We start from the raw sequence: 15,158 nt of genomic DNA on the forward strand, positions 1-15,158 counted from the left end.
TTCCAAATCTTAAAACTCAGTGAAGGCAAGGTCTATGGTCTGATTCACCTGTCCAATCTTCATGTTATACAAGGAGTACTTTCTAAATGTTTGATGAGTGTTTTTGAAATTAATGCCTAAAGTATTAAAAATGGGGATGAATTAAAGAATAAAAATAATTTAAAAATAAAGGCTTTAGTTCTGAGAGTCCTTTTAGGGTTAAGTATGATAGACTGGGTGTTCATTGGAAGGACTGATGTTGAAGCTGAAACTCCAATACTTTGGCCACCTCATGCGAAGAGTTGACTCATTGGAAAAGACCCTGATGCTGGGAAAGATTTGGGGCAGGAAAAGAAGGGGACGACAGAGGATGAGATGGCTGGATGGCATCACCGACTCGATAGACATGAGTTTGGGTAAACTCCGGGAGTTGGTGATGGACAGGGAGGCCTGGCGTGCTGCGGTTCATGGGGTGGCAGATAGTCGGACACAACTGAGCAACTGAAATGAACTGAACTGATGACAGACCAACAGAAATCCCTAAATTTAGGAGCTGACGGTAAAGAATGAAGGCATTCAAGAAGTGGAGAGTTCTACAGATGACTGTGGTTCTGGATGCGATCTGGGACTGGAGTAACCTTGAATGCTTTCATATCTCTGTGGTGGTACTCTGAGGTAAACAGTTGGCATTCTCAGAGTTTGAAGATTTCTAGGACTAAAAAAGGGCTCTAAGAAGGATACTATATGACAGGGATTCTACTGTCTGTTTTTCACTCTAGGGAAAAGTAGAGGCTTGCAAGTACACCTGAGATTGAGATGTGTGAATGTAGGTCTTTGTAGAAACTTTAAGGTTAGGCTCCCTGTGTTTTGTAGTTCCCTGAGGTTGGGATCCTCAACTAAGAGGTTGGCCTTACTTCTCATTGCAGCGGTGCGTGAGCTGTGTGGCCCAGAAGCCCAAGACAGAGAAGATAAAAGGTGTGACAAGCATCATGGAGATCAGGTTAGCCAGAGCCACAATAACGGCATCATTGAGACAGCTGCTGGATGATTGAATGTGCGAGGCTATGGAGATAATGGAGCCAAAGCCGAGGCCCAAGGAACACAAGACTTGGTTCCCTGCTCCGCGCCATACGTTCACGTTGTATATAGCTGATATCTAAAAGGGAGAAGACAAGTGTTAAGGGAAGATGTCAAAGGAGAGGAGAATCTTAAAAGGGTTAAAATGGGGGAGAGGGGACACAGAGAGAGATAATGGGGAAAGGATGCCCTAAGAATAAGCAGGAAATGTCCTCCAAAGCCTGAGAGGGGAATGAGGAAGATACACCTTACCTTGACAATTGTCATATAGTGAAGGCCAAATACTGCCCCTTCTAGCATTATACTCCGCACGACAAAACAGAGCATTATGAGACCGCTGCTTGATACCAAGACGCACATTACCTGAATTGAGAGTGGGACAAAGCATGTACCAGTGGGAGTCAACAAATAATCAGCAAAATCAAAAGTTCTGAATCAGAAATAAGGAGGAGTTAGAAGACAGCTTCTAGCAGGGGTCAGGGGCTACTGGGAGTAAAAAGTCAGAGGGAGTGAAAAATTAGGAAACCAAGGAGTAACAAAGTTAGGTGAGGACCAAAGCATCTGAGAATGTCAAGATATAAAAAAAATGGTGGCTCACCTTCCCAGTCCACTTGAGCCCATTAAGCATGAAAACACCAAGAAGACACACGGACAGGAATAAAGGCAGGCACAGACTGAACACTGGTGGCCCATCATCCTCAATACTGTCTGAGGCCTTCAGAGTCATCCGGTACCAGAAGTACAGGGTGGGTGTCGTCCGTGCACATTCAGGATCTGAGGGGACCTGGCTCTGGACATGCCTGCTAGACAGGATGACCCCTCCCCTCTTCTTTATCCCCCCCCCACTTCCCCCTCTTCCTTTCCCTTCCCCCCATTTCTTCTTCCTTCCACAATCTTCCTCTTCTTTATCACTCCTTGCTCCTTTCTCCTCTTCCAAATTTCCTCCTACCTCTCTGTTTCCCCCTTCTCATCTTTCACTTCCTCCTCACCAAAGCCACTGGCGTTCTCCAGTAAGGGACATTTCTCCCATGGGACAGGATACTGGAAGGACTGACTCAAGTAGAAGAGGATCCAGGCAGTGACCACATTCAAGAACAAGCCGTTGATGAAGCACACCTAGGGGCCAGGGAGGAGGTGGCTGGGGAGGAAGGGAGGGATCAGGAAAAAGGAGGGGATTTGACAGAGGATTGGGGAACTGAAGGGATCTGACCCATGGAAGTGCAGTCTTGGGACCCATTCCAGGATGAGGGTTAGGATGGGGATGGGGTGTAAAGGGTAGGCCTGGGAAGCCCAGAACTCCTCACCATGAAGCTTGTATACCCTACACCACCAATCCAGGGGCTGATGACCTTCCACACACCAATATTGCCCTGACGCATCCTCTGGCCAGCTGCCATCTCCAGGAAGAGGAGAGGAATCCCGATCAAGAACAGCAAGAAGATGTAGATGATGAGAAAAATGCCTGTACAGGGGATTCAAGGAGGAGCTCTCAGAACCAGCTGGCTTTTTGGTACCTGGACTTCTTCATGGGTACAGAAAAACTCGTTCCCCACCAGTGACCTCCCTCAGGGGCATAGGTATCAGGGGTCAACTGTTTCCACATCCCTTACAGTTCCAGGCGCCCAGTTCTTTGGTCTCTAATTCCTGGAAGACCCAAACATCTAGTCTTCACCTCCACCCTTGACCCAGGCTTCTAGCCCCACCATCCTCCTGTTCAGATATTCTGTACCTCTAACCCCTCTCATGATCCTTCACGTTCAGGCATCTGACTCCTATCCTGCTCAGAATACCAAGTCTTTATCCTCTACAGGTCCCAGAGACCTTGGGAGTTTGAAGTCTAGACAGGCCTCCATCTTGTTAGCCCCTTGTGGATCCGTGGTTCCTGGTACCCAGACTTACCACCTCCGCTGTGAAGCCACAGGTAGCAAAAACTCCAGAGACTGGCTGGCCTCATGGTATAGCCCATCTGGGCCAGGAGGTACTCAGCCTTGTTGGACCAGAATGGACGAGTAATGAGGACTTCACTCTTCTCCTTCTCTGGCACCTGAACTTTCTCAGGTAAGAGTCTCTGTTTTAGGACTGGGGCAGCCTCTGCCTCCGTGACAGGGGTTGCCTTGGGATGGCTGGCCCTGCTCTGAGCCTCAAAAGCTTGCGTCTCCCAGGCCTGAGCCCTCACAGCCCGGGCCTCAAAAGCCTGGACCTCGGAGACCCAGGCTGTCAGAGACCAGGTGGCAGTGCCCTTGTCTTCCAAAGCATGACTTCCGGGGGAGCTTTCAGCAGATGAGACTTTAGCCAACGATGTTCCTGAAGCCTGGGCGTCTGTTGTAATTTCAGGCAGACTTTCAGGAGCAGCTCCAACTTTCGCAAGGGAGGATTTGATTTTGTAAGTAGACCTGAAGGACACCAAAAACTAGATTTTAGGTTTTAAAGTAAAAAGATGACTGAGTTACACAACAATCCTCAACACCTCCTAAGGAAACCTTCCATTTCTGTCCCTGTGTGTATATGCTAAGTCACTTCAGTCGTGTCTGACTCTTTGAGACCCCATAGACTGCAGCCCGCCAGGCTCCTCTGTCTATGGGATTCTCCAGGCAAGGATACTGGAGTGGGTTGCCATGCCCTCCTCCAGGGGACCTTCCCGACCCAGAGATCAAACCCACATCTCCTGCATTGGCAGATGGATTCTCTGCCACTGAGCCACCTGGGAAATCCCAGATTTTACCATGCATGTGTGCGTGCTAAGTGGCTTCAGTCATATCCGATTCTGTGCAAGCCTATGGACTGTAGCCTGCCAGGCTCCTCTGTCCATGGGATTCTCCAGGCAAGAATACTGGAGTGGGTTGCCATGCCCTCCTCCAGGGGATCTTCCCAACTCAGGGATCAAACCCGCATCTCTTATGTCTCCTGCATTGGTAGGTGGGTTATTTACCACTAGCACCACTGGGAAGACCCATTTCTGTCTCTTCCACCACTGAAATTCAAAGCACAAAAGAATCTTTCACGTAAGTTTTACTTCTTAGAAACGTTTCAGTGCAAGGGATAAAGACAAACAGCCAAGCTAATAGTGAGGAATTCCACTCAAAAAGTTTCTGAAAACTTTGAGGTACACTCCATACAGAGGATAGTACTATTTATAGTGGGCTTCTGAATCAAAGAAAGGACTTTAATACTAAATCTGCCTGGTAAGCCAATCTTAGGAAAGCTGTTGTACTTCTCTGAGCTGTTTCACCTGTAAAACACTCAGGTTTCTGCTCAATTATCACCTCACCAGAGACGCCTTCCCTGCCAGCCTATCTAAAATAGTAGCTGCTGCTGCTGCTGCTGCTGCTAAGTCGCTTCAGTCGTGTCCGACTCTGTGCGACCCCATAGACGGCCACCCACCAGGCTCCCCCGTCCCTGGGATTCTCCAGGCAAGAACACTGGAGTGGGTTGCCATTTCCTTCTCCAATGCATAAAAGTGAAAAGGGAAAGTGAAGTCGCTCAGTCGTGTCCAACTCTTAGCGACCCCATGGACTGCAGCCTACCAGGCTCCTCCGTCCATGGGATTTTCCAGGCAAGAGTACTGGAGTGGGGTGCCATCGCCTTCTCCGAAAATAGTAGCTACCTACCCACAACTCTACCTACCCACAACTCTCTCCATCAAACCTACTTTTATTTTTCTTCATAGCATTTCTCACCTCCTGATGTGATTATCTCTTGACGGTTAGTCTAGTCACATCTAACCGTGCTCCCCACCCCACTGCTCTGTTCCCAACAAGTGGATGGTGCTTTACCTCATATCTAGGGCCACTTTCCTCTCTGTTCTCTGTGCTTCCACCACTCTGACCTGTTGTTGGCTCTTCAAATGCTCTACAAGAGAATAGAAAAGGAAAAAAACAAGATGTGGAAGAGGGGAAGAGAGGGAACTGGAGTTTTCTTTCAAAGGAGGAAAGAGTATGCCACCCAAAAGCAGAGGCAGCGAGTAGGTGCCAAGACAGCACAGGCACATCTAGGGCACAAGGATAAATCAACTGTGAGACACACTGTTTCCAAAGAGTTCTTAAGTAGCTCAGGAAATGCTTACATTTCAATGATAGGTTAAAAAAAAAAAACAACTCAGATATAAATTTCCATCTTTAGTTCTATTTCTACTACATTTTAAAATGCAATGAAAAAAAAATGCAATGAAAAAAAAAAGAATTAAAAAAACGCAAAGAAAGTCCAAAAGAAAATACATTAATATATAGAGGACAAGGATTATAGGTATTTTTCTAGCCTTCCCTCTGATTTTAAATCAGTCTAGTAAATTGTCTAAAAGTGTTACTTAATTATCAATAAAAATATATATCAATAAATAAAAACTAAAAATAAAATGATGATACTGGACACAGAAGTCAAATTGAAAGAGCTCCCATCAGCCAAATCTTGGACAACTGGAGCATCAAGATAAATAATAACAGATAAGAACACACAGAATAAAATAAGAATCTATGAATCCACAGTGATATAAATAAGGAAAAGGAAAATCTCTTCCTTACAGTAAAATGCAAACTAATAAATGCATAGGAATGATGAAGTTAGAAAATTATCATTTGCCATGAGTAATAATTGACTCAAGCAATAATTGTTAATCATTGCTCACACAAGAAAGTTTGACAGGGACAGAAATGAGTGCTTAGTATAATGTGTCTCCCCACAGGATACTCTCCTCCCCACCAAATAGAAAAATAGTATCTTTACAGTCTTAAACACTACCTTAACCACATAGTGAAAGTCAGTTGATACCATCTGCTTCCCAATCTGAGGCGCTGAGAAGAACACAACATCATTTCAGTGGTATTCTTGCCAAAAATGTGCGACCAGAATCTAATCATGAAGAAATAGCAAACTGACGGACATTCTATAATGTAACTGACCTCTAGGCATTAAAAATGTTGAAGTCAGGAAGACAAGAAAAGACAAAAGAATTTTAAGTCCAAAATTACAATTGTAAGCCTGAAATTATGTCAAAATAAAAAATTAACGCTGGAACTTGAAAAACATCTGGGTTGGACTTCTAGTGTCTGATTCTCATGTAAGGAGCTTGTAAGGAGGGCCTGCCACTCCATCTTAATAAGCAAAAAATCTGAACAGACTGAAAAACCAGCAACTCTTGTTGGATCCCTAAGGGAAGTGAGGACAGAGGGAAAATCACTGCCCTTAAGACTGGAGAGACAGATAGGCAAATACAAAAATTCACTGAATAACAGAATATCAGAGGAAAAAATCCCCTTGGGTTTCCAGCAAGGGAAGGGGAAAAAAGAACCATGCTAGTGTTATCGTATTTTCATAATTTAAAAATGAAGAAAAAGAACCATTTTGAACCACTCTAGAATACTCTGTTCTTAATGATGCCTCCCCTCAAGAGAAACTAGTTAACCAGAGCCTCATCTGTTAATATCAGAGTCAAATTGACCTAGGGTAAGGAAATACCCAACTCCAGCCCACTCTAGACACCCTGTCTCACCTAAAAGGGAAGGGGAAAAACAAAAACCTGAGAAACATTTGTTAAGTTCACAGTCCAGAAACACAGGCACTAAAAGACTGAGATCTAGTCACAGGATTATTGAACATTTCCCCTCGTCCTACAACTCACCACATTACTAAAGGCTGATTTATAGTAGTTTACCATTACAGCAAGTTCAGGCTATCAAGGTAAAAATTAAAAGGCATACCAAAAAGTAAAAAAACACAATTTGAAGAGAGAACAAGGATTAACCAGACATGGTTAATTAACTAACCAGACATGGTTGAGATGTTGAATCATCAGACCAGGGATTTAAAATAACTATGAGTAATATGTTAAGGGTGCTAATAGATTAAGTAGACAGCACACAAGAACAGATGGGTAATGTGAGCAGAAAGATGGAAATCCTACGAAAGAACCAAAAAGGACTGACAGAGATTTAAAAATACTGTAACAGAAATGAAAAATATTTTTGATGGGTTTTATTTGTAGACCAAACATGGCTGAGAAAATCATCTCTGAGCCTGAGAATATCTTGAATAGAAGCCTCCAAATCTGAAAAGCAAAGAGAACAAAGACTGAAAATCAGCAGGCAGAAAATAAGTAAAGATATAGTTAAACTCAACACCACCACCAATCAAAAGGATATAATTGGCGTTTACAGATTACTTCCTCCAGTAACAGCAGAATACACATTTTTCTCAAGTTCATTCACCACAACAGACCACATTCTGAGCCATAAAACACCTTAACAAATTTCAGATTTGTTATTTGAAGTCATACAATGTCTGCTTTCAGTCCACAATCAAATTAAACTAGAACTAGATGAAATAGACTGATTCTTTGAAAGACACAGTCTTCTAAAACTCATACAAGAAGAAACAATCTAAATAGGTCTGTCTCTATTAAATAAGTTCAACAAATAATAACCTTCCAAAACAGAAAGCACAAGAACCAGATGGGTTCACTAATGAATTCTACCAACAATTTAGGGAAGAAATTATACTGATTTTCTACAATCTCTTGGAGGATAGAAGCAGAGGGAATAATTCTATGAGACCAGCATTACCTAGACACCAAAACAAAGATATTACAGAAAAAGAAAACTATTAATTAATCTCTCTCATAAACATAGGTGCAAAAATCCTCAACAAAATATTAGCAAATACAACCCAACAATGTATAAAAAGAATTATACATCATGACCAAGTAGGACTTATCCCATGTATCCCATGTATACAAGGCTGAATGAATACAACATTCAAAAGGCAATTAATGCAACAACAGGCCCATGAAAAGATGCTCAACATCATTAATCATTAGAGAAATGCAAACCAAAACTATAATGAGGTACCACCTCACACCAGTCAAAATGGCTATCATTAAAAAAATCTACAAATAACAAATGCTGGAGAGGGTGTAGAAAAAAGGGTCTCTACCCCTCCTACACTGTTGGTGGGAATGTAAATTGGTGCAATCACTATGAAAAACAGTATGGAGGCTTCTCAAAAAACTAAAAATAAAGTAGCCATATGATCCAGGAATCTTGCTCCTGGGCATATATCCAGACAAAACTATAACTCAAAGAGATACATACATGCACTCCAATGTTCATAGCAGCACTACTTACGAGAGCCAAGACATGGAAGCAATCTAAATGTCTATCGACAGATAAAAGCATAAAGAAAATGGTATAAATACACAATGGAATACTACTCAGCCATAAAAAAGAAAGAAAGAATGTCATTTAACGGGTGGACCTAGAGATTATCATGTGTGCTTAGTTGTTCAGTCGTGTCCGACTCTGCGACACCACGGACTGCAGCCCACCAGGCTCCTCTGTCCATGGGGATTCTCCAGGCAAGAATACTAGAGTGTGTTGTCATGCCCTCCTCCAGGGGATCTTCCCAACCCAGGGATCAAACCCAGGTCTTCCACACTGCAGGCAGATTCTTTACCTTCTGAGCCACCAGGGAAGCCCAAGAATACTGGAGTGGATAGTCTATCCCTTCTCCAGGGGATTTTCCCAACCCAGGAATCAAACCAGGTCCTCCCGCATTGCAGGTGGATTCTTTACCAGCTGAGCTACCAGGAAGCCCAGAGATTCTTTACCAGCTGAGCCCAGAGATTACCAGCTGAGCGACCAGGGAAGCCCAGATAAGCGTAAATCAGAAAAAGAAAGACAAATAACATAGGATACCATTTATATGTGAAATCTATCAATAAAGTAAGACACAAATGAACTTATCTATGAAACAGAAACAGATTCACAGACACAGAGAACAGACATATGGCTGCCAAGGAGGAGATGGGGTGGGGGAGGATAGGACTGAGAGTTTGTAATGAGTAGATCAAACTGTATATGAAAACCATATACAAGATGAATAAATAACCATGTCCTATTGTATGGCACAGGGGACTATATTCAATATCCTGTGATAAACCCTAATGGAAAACTATATGAAAAATATATATGTGTGTAACAGGATCACTTTGTTGAACACCTGAAACTTAAAATTTTTAAAAAATAAAATTGTCAAGCAGAACCGCATTAAAATTCACTGCATGGTCTAGTGATAGAACAAAGAGTCAGTAAACTTCAAGATGCACTCATATAAATCATCTAATTTCTGAAAGAAAAAGAGGGAGGAAAATATGAAAGTCATAGTCTTAGGGACCTGGGTGGCCAATCAAAAGATCTAACAATGGATAAGCAGAGGCCTTAAAGGAGAGAAAAGAATGAAAATAGGTCAGAAAAACATATTTGAAGAAATAATGGCAGAAAACCTCCCAAACTTGGTGAAAGAGATAGATTTTTATTTAAAGAAGCTTAAAGAGTACCACATAGGATAAACACAAAGAGAAAAATGTCTAATATGAGCACAGTCAATCTGCTGGAAATCAAAGATAAAGAGAAAAATCTTGAAAGCAGCCAGAGAAAAAGAACATATTACATACAAGGGAACAATACTAAATACTATGTACTTGTCATCAGAAGTTATGGAGGCCAAAGGGAATGGAATAATATCTTCAAAGCACAAAAAAAGGGGAAAAAAGATTGCCCATCAGAATTCTATAATCAATAAAAATATCCTTTAAAAAAAAAAAAAAAGAAGCCGCAGACTTCCCTGATGGTCCAGTCATTAAGAATGGACCTGGCAATGAAGGGGTGACAGGTTCAATCCCAGGTCCAGGAAAATCCCAGATGCTGCAGGGCAGCTAAGCCTGTGGGCCACAATTACTGAAGCCTGTGCATCCTAGACGACTCCGCAACAAGAGAAGCCACCACAACGAGAAGCCTGTGAACAGAAACTAGAGAGCAGCCACGGCTCAGGGTAACTAGAGGAAGACCACAGGCAGCAACAAAGACCCAGCACAGCCAAAAATAAACAAATAATTAATTTAAAAAATAGATAAAAAAAATTTTTTTAAGTTTGTTCTTTAAAAAGGAGACAAAACAAAAACATATTCAAATAAAGAAAGACTCAGAGAATTCATCACAGCAGACCACAAAACAAAAGATGATGAAATTAGTTCTGAGAATGAAGGTAACAATATCAGAGGGAAATTCAGATCTTCAAGAACAAATAAAGAACGTTGGAGATAGTATGTATGTGGGAAATAGTAAAACTATATTTTCCCCTTCTTTAAAATACATGTGAATTTTTAAAACAAAACTTACTTGTGAATTTTTAAAACAAAATTATGATTTTAAAAAACAAAAATTATAATTGTACCAATCATAAAGAAGAACAAAATAATGCCATTTGCGGCAACATGGATGGACCTAGAGATCATCATACTGAGTGAAGTAACTTAGACAGAGAAAGACAAATATATGGTATCACTTATATTTGGAATCTAAAAAATGGTACAAATGAACTTATTTACAAAACAGAAATAGTGTCATAGAAAACAAACTTATGGTTACCAACGGGGGAAGGGAGGGACAGATAAATTGGGAGATTAGGACTGACGTATACACACTACCATATATAAAATATATAATTAATAAGCGCAGGGAACTTTACTTAATACTCTGTAATGATGTATATGGGAAAAGAATCTAAAAGAGTGGATATATATATATATATATATATATATATGTATAACTTATTGAGAGTCCCTTGGACTGCAAGGAGATCCAACCAGTCCATCCTAAAGGAGATCAGTCCTGGGTGTTCATTGGAGGGACTGATGTTGAAGCTGAAACTCCAATACTTCGGCCACTTGATGTGAAGAGCTGACTCATTTGAAAAGACCCTGATGCTGGGAAAGATTGAGGGCAGGAGAAGAAGGGGACGACAGAGGATGAGATGGTTGGATGGTATCACCGACTCTATGGACATGGGTTTGGGTGGACTCTGGGAGTTGGGGATGGACAGGGAGGCCTGGAGTGCTGCAGTTCATGGGGTCACAGAGTAGACACGACTGAGCTACTGAACTGAACTGATTCACTTTGCTATACAGCAGAAACTAACACAATATTATAAATCAACTACACTCCAATAAAAATTAATTATAAAACAAAAAGTTTATAAGTTGTAGGTTTTATATTGCATAGTAGATGTAAAACACATTGAAAGCAGGGGGGCATACACTGGACATATACAATTGCAAGATATCTACATTATATATGAATTGATAAAATATTCTCTCTGAATAGACTATAAAAAGTTAAGAATATGACTTGTAATCCCTAGACAACTGCTAAATAAATGTTACAAAGAGTTACAGTTACCAAGGCAAAAGATAAATTAAAATGAATACTAAAAAACTATTCAAACTATCTAAAAGAAGATAGAAAGGAAAAATGGAAGCCTAAAATGGACAAAAAGAAAAATAATGAAATGGAAAACTAAAATCCAACCATATCATTTACATTAAAGGTTTTTAATTTAAGCATTCCAATTAAAAGGCAAAATTTGTCAGGATGAATAAAAAAGCAAGACCCAATTATATGCTGGTGAAGAGATATGCTGTTAAGTTCAAAGATACAGATAGATGAAAGTAAATTACTAGAAAAAGTTATATCATGCAAAACTTTTTTCGAGTAGGTGAGTCTTTATTTTTCGCACACCATTCTCAAACACTATCGTGTATGTGTGTGTGCGCTCAGTCACTAGGTCATGTTCGACTCTTTGTGACCCCACAGACTATAGCTTGCCAGTCTCCTCTGTCCATGGAATCTCCCAGATAAGAAGGACTGGAGTAGGTTACCATTTCCTTTTTCAGGGGATCTTCCCGAGCCAGGGATTGAACCCACAATGGCAGGCGGATTCTTTACCACTGAGCCACCAGGGAAGCCCAGTGGCCCTATTAGTATAACAAAATCATGTTTGAGATAAAGAATATTATCAGATAGAAAGAAGGACGTTTATTCATAATAAAAGGTCAATTCATCATGAAGGTAATATTTACAAATGTGTTCAAACATAAAAGTCTCAAAATACATGAAGCAAAAGTTTACAAAAATTAAAGAAAAAATAAATTCCAAAATCATAATATTAACAGAAGTTAGCACTCTTTCAGTAACTGGCAGGAAAAAAGAAGATGAAAATATCAGTAAAGATGAAGATCCAAAAACGCTATCAGCAGCTTTGGCCTAACTGATATTTATACAATCTCAGAACTGCAGAACACATATCGACCATAAAACACATATCAATAAATTCTCAAGGATTAAAATCACACAGAGTATATTCTCTGACTACATGTTAGTAAATTTAAAATCAATAACCACATATTTAAGAAAACTTCAAATACTTGGAAATTGAAGAAAATTGGGACTTTCCTTGGTGGTCCAGTGGCTAAGACTCTGTGCTTCCAATGCAGGGGGTCCAGGATTCAATCCCCAGTCAGGGAAGTAGATTCCACATTCTGCAACTTAAGATCCTGAATGCCACAACAAAAATCAAAAGTCCTGTGTGCCACAACTGAGACTTGGCAAAGCCAAATAAATAAAATATTTTTAAAAAGAATATATTACTAAACAATTCAGAGGTCAAAGAATAAATCACAAAGAAATTATAAAAATTTTAAAACTAAAGGATAATAAAATTATAAAATGCCAAAATCTGTGGAATATAGCAAAAGCAATGCTCTGAGAGAATTTTATAACTTTACATGCTGATATTAGAACAGAAAAGAGGTTTAAAGTCATTGTCTGAGGGACTTCTCTGGTGGTCCGGTGGTTAAGAATCCACCTGCCAACGCAGTGGACACTGGTTCAATCCCTGGTCCAGGAGCTCAAATCCCACATGCCATGGGGCAACTAAGCCCATGTCCCACAACTACTGAGCCCACGTGCCATACAGCCCATTCTCCACCATAAGAGAAGCCACCACAATGAGAAGCCTGGGCACCGCAACTAGAGAGTAGCCCCTACTCACCATCACTAGACAAAGCCCGAGTGCAGCAACGGAGAACCCGAGCACCACCCTGAAGACCCAGTGCAGCCAGAAATAAATAAATAGAGGACGGAACAGAAAACAGACTACTGATGAAAGTAAGAAAGCCAAAACTGGTTCTTTGAAATGATCAACAAAATGGGTAAACCCCACAACAGATTGATGGGACAAAAAGAGATATGCACATCACCAATATCGGGAATGAAAGAGGATTATTACCGCATATCCTATAGACATTAAAAGGATAACAAGAAAATATTTCATGCCAACAAACAACTTAGATGAAATGGGGGAATTCCTTAAAAATACAACTTAACAAAACTGATATCCAATGACATGGGAAATCTGTATAGTCCTATGACTATTAAATAAATTGCATTCCTTATCAAAATCCCTCCCACCAAGAAAATTCCAGGCCCAGATGGTTTCAATTAGTGAATTTCATAGAATATTGGAAGAAAAAAAATAACACCAAGTATAAGTACTTCTGAAAACAGAAGAGGAAACACTTCCCAGTCCATTTTATAAGGCTGCTACTGCTAAGTCACTTCAGTTGTGTCCGACTCTGTGTGACCCCATAGACGGCAGCCCACCAGGCTCCCCCGTCCCTGGGATTCTCCAGGCAAGAACACTGGAGTGGGTTGCCATTTCCTTCTCCGTTTATAAGGCTACCATCACCCTAATAACTAAACTTGATAAAGATATTAGTAAAAGAAACCATTTAAGACAAATATCTTCATGAACATAGATGAAGACAAAAATCCTCAACAAAAACTACAAATGAATCCTGAAATATACAAAAGGGGTAATAACTAATGATAACATGGAGTTTGTCCCAGAAATGCATGGTTGATTTAACATACAAAAGTAGCAATGTAGGGAACTTCCCTGGCAGTCCAAAGCTTAAGATTCCGTGCTCCCAATGCAGGTGTGCTGCTTTGACCCCTGACTGGAGGACTAAGATCCTGCACATCCCACCACATGGCAAAAAAAGTAGCAATGTAATTCGGAAATAAACCCATAAGCATATGGACTTTGATTCTTGAAATAGAGTACAAAGACATCCAACTGGAAAAGAAAGGTCCTTTCTGGAATAACTGAATTATACAAATAGGAAAAAAAAGAATGAAACTCAAATCCTATTTCATGCTATACACAAAGACTAATTTTATATGAATCATCAATCTAAATGGAAAATCTAAAACTAAAAAGCATTTAAAAGAAAACCTAAGAGCCTCAGTCAGGCACGGAGTCACTTGAGGAAGGAACATCGTGATGGTTGCCCAAGGAGAACCCAAAGTTCAGTTCAAACTTATAATGGTTGGTGATGGTGGTACTGGAAAACTACATTCATGAAACGTCATCTGACTGGTAAATTTGAGAAGTATGTAGCTACCTTGGGTGTTGAGGTCTATCCTCTCTTGTGTTCCATACCAACAGAGGACCGATTAAGTTCAATGTATGGGATACAGCCAGTCAGGAGAAATTTGGTGGACTGAGAGATGGCTATGATAGACAAGCTTAAAGTGCCATTATAATGTTTGATGTAACATCAAGAGTTTACTTACAAGAATATGCCTAACTGGCATAGAGATCTGGTACGAGTGTGTGAGAACATCCTGATTGTGTTGTGTGGCAACAAAGTGGATATTAAGGACAGAAAGGTTAAGGCAAAGTCAATTCTCTTCCACCAAAAGAAGAATCTTCAGTACTATGACATTTCTGCCAAAAGTAACTACAACTTGGAAACTCCCTTCCTCTGGCTTGCTAGAAAACTGATTGGAGACCCTAACTTGGAGTTTGTCGCTGTGCCTGCTCTTGCCCCGCCAGAGGTGGTCATGGACCCAGCCTCAGCAGCACAGTACGAGAGTGATTTAGAGGCTGCTCAGACAACTGCTCTCCTGGATGAAGATGATGACCTGTGAGAAAGTGAGGCTGGGGCCCAGCGTCAGAAGTCTAGTTATATAGGCAACTGTCCTGTGATGTCAGCGGTGCAGCGTGTTTGCCACTTTATTAAATAGCTAAGCAGAACGTGTGCTTAATCTTTGGATGCTTAAGGAGATGGATGGGCTTTGGAGTGAATGTGGCAGTTTAAAAAAAAAAAAACCTTCATTTTTTTTTGACCTGCATATTTAGGTGTTTTGGAACACAGTTGTTTCCTCCTTGAGTTTCAAATATAAGACTGCTATAGTCACATGACAATACTG

The 15,158-nt window shown here is 40.7% G+C and overlaps 1 protein-coding gene and 1 pseudogene across 6 annotated transcripts in view; one reads left to right on the forward strand and one right to left on the reverse strand.

Moving 5' to 3' along the window:
* The window catches only part of SLC6A16 (solute carrier family 6 member 16), a 42,562-nt gene that overhangs the window by 22,341 nt on the left and 5,063 nt on the right, over positions 1–15,158 (reverse strand). For 5 of the 6 annotated variants that reach the window (XM_061388993.1, XM_061388992.1, XM_061388990.1 and 2 more), the window contains exons 2-8: positions 4,830–4,905; positions 2,956–3,449; positions 2,361–2,518; positions 2,046–2,172; positions 1,655–1,830; positions 1,309–1,419; positions 894–1,135 (exon numbers count right to left, since the gene is read on the reverse strand). In XM_061388993.1, coding sequence (XP_061244977.1) covers positions 894–1,135; positions 1,309–1,419; positions 1,655–1,830; positions 2,046–2,172; positions 2,361–2,518; positions 2,956–3,449; positions 4,830–4,834 — 1,313 coding nt within the window. In that variant the 5' untranslated portion in view covers positions 4,835–4,905. Of the gene's footprint in view, positions 1–893; positions 1,136–1,308; positions 1,420–1,654; positions 1,831–2,045; positions 2,173–2,360; positions 2,519–2,955; positions 3,450–4,829; positions 4,906–5,790; positions 5,937–15,158 lie in introns of those variants that run through there. The other variant, XM_061388991.1, reaches the window with a different exon arrangement.
* On the forward strand, positions 14,296–14,964 carry LOC133230925 (GTP-binding nuclear protein Ran-like; annotated as a pseudogene).

Source organism: Bos javanicus, chromosome 18, assembly GCF_032452875.1.
Source record: "Bos javanicus breed banteng chromosome 18, ARS-OSU_banteng_1.0, whole genome shotgun sequence".
Lineage (NCBI taxonomy): Eukaryota > Metazoa > Chordata > Mammalia > Artiodactyla > Bovidae > Bos > Bos javanicus.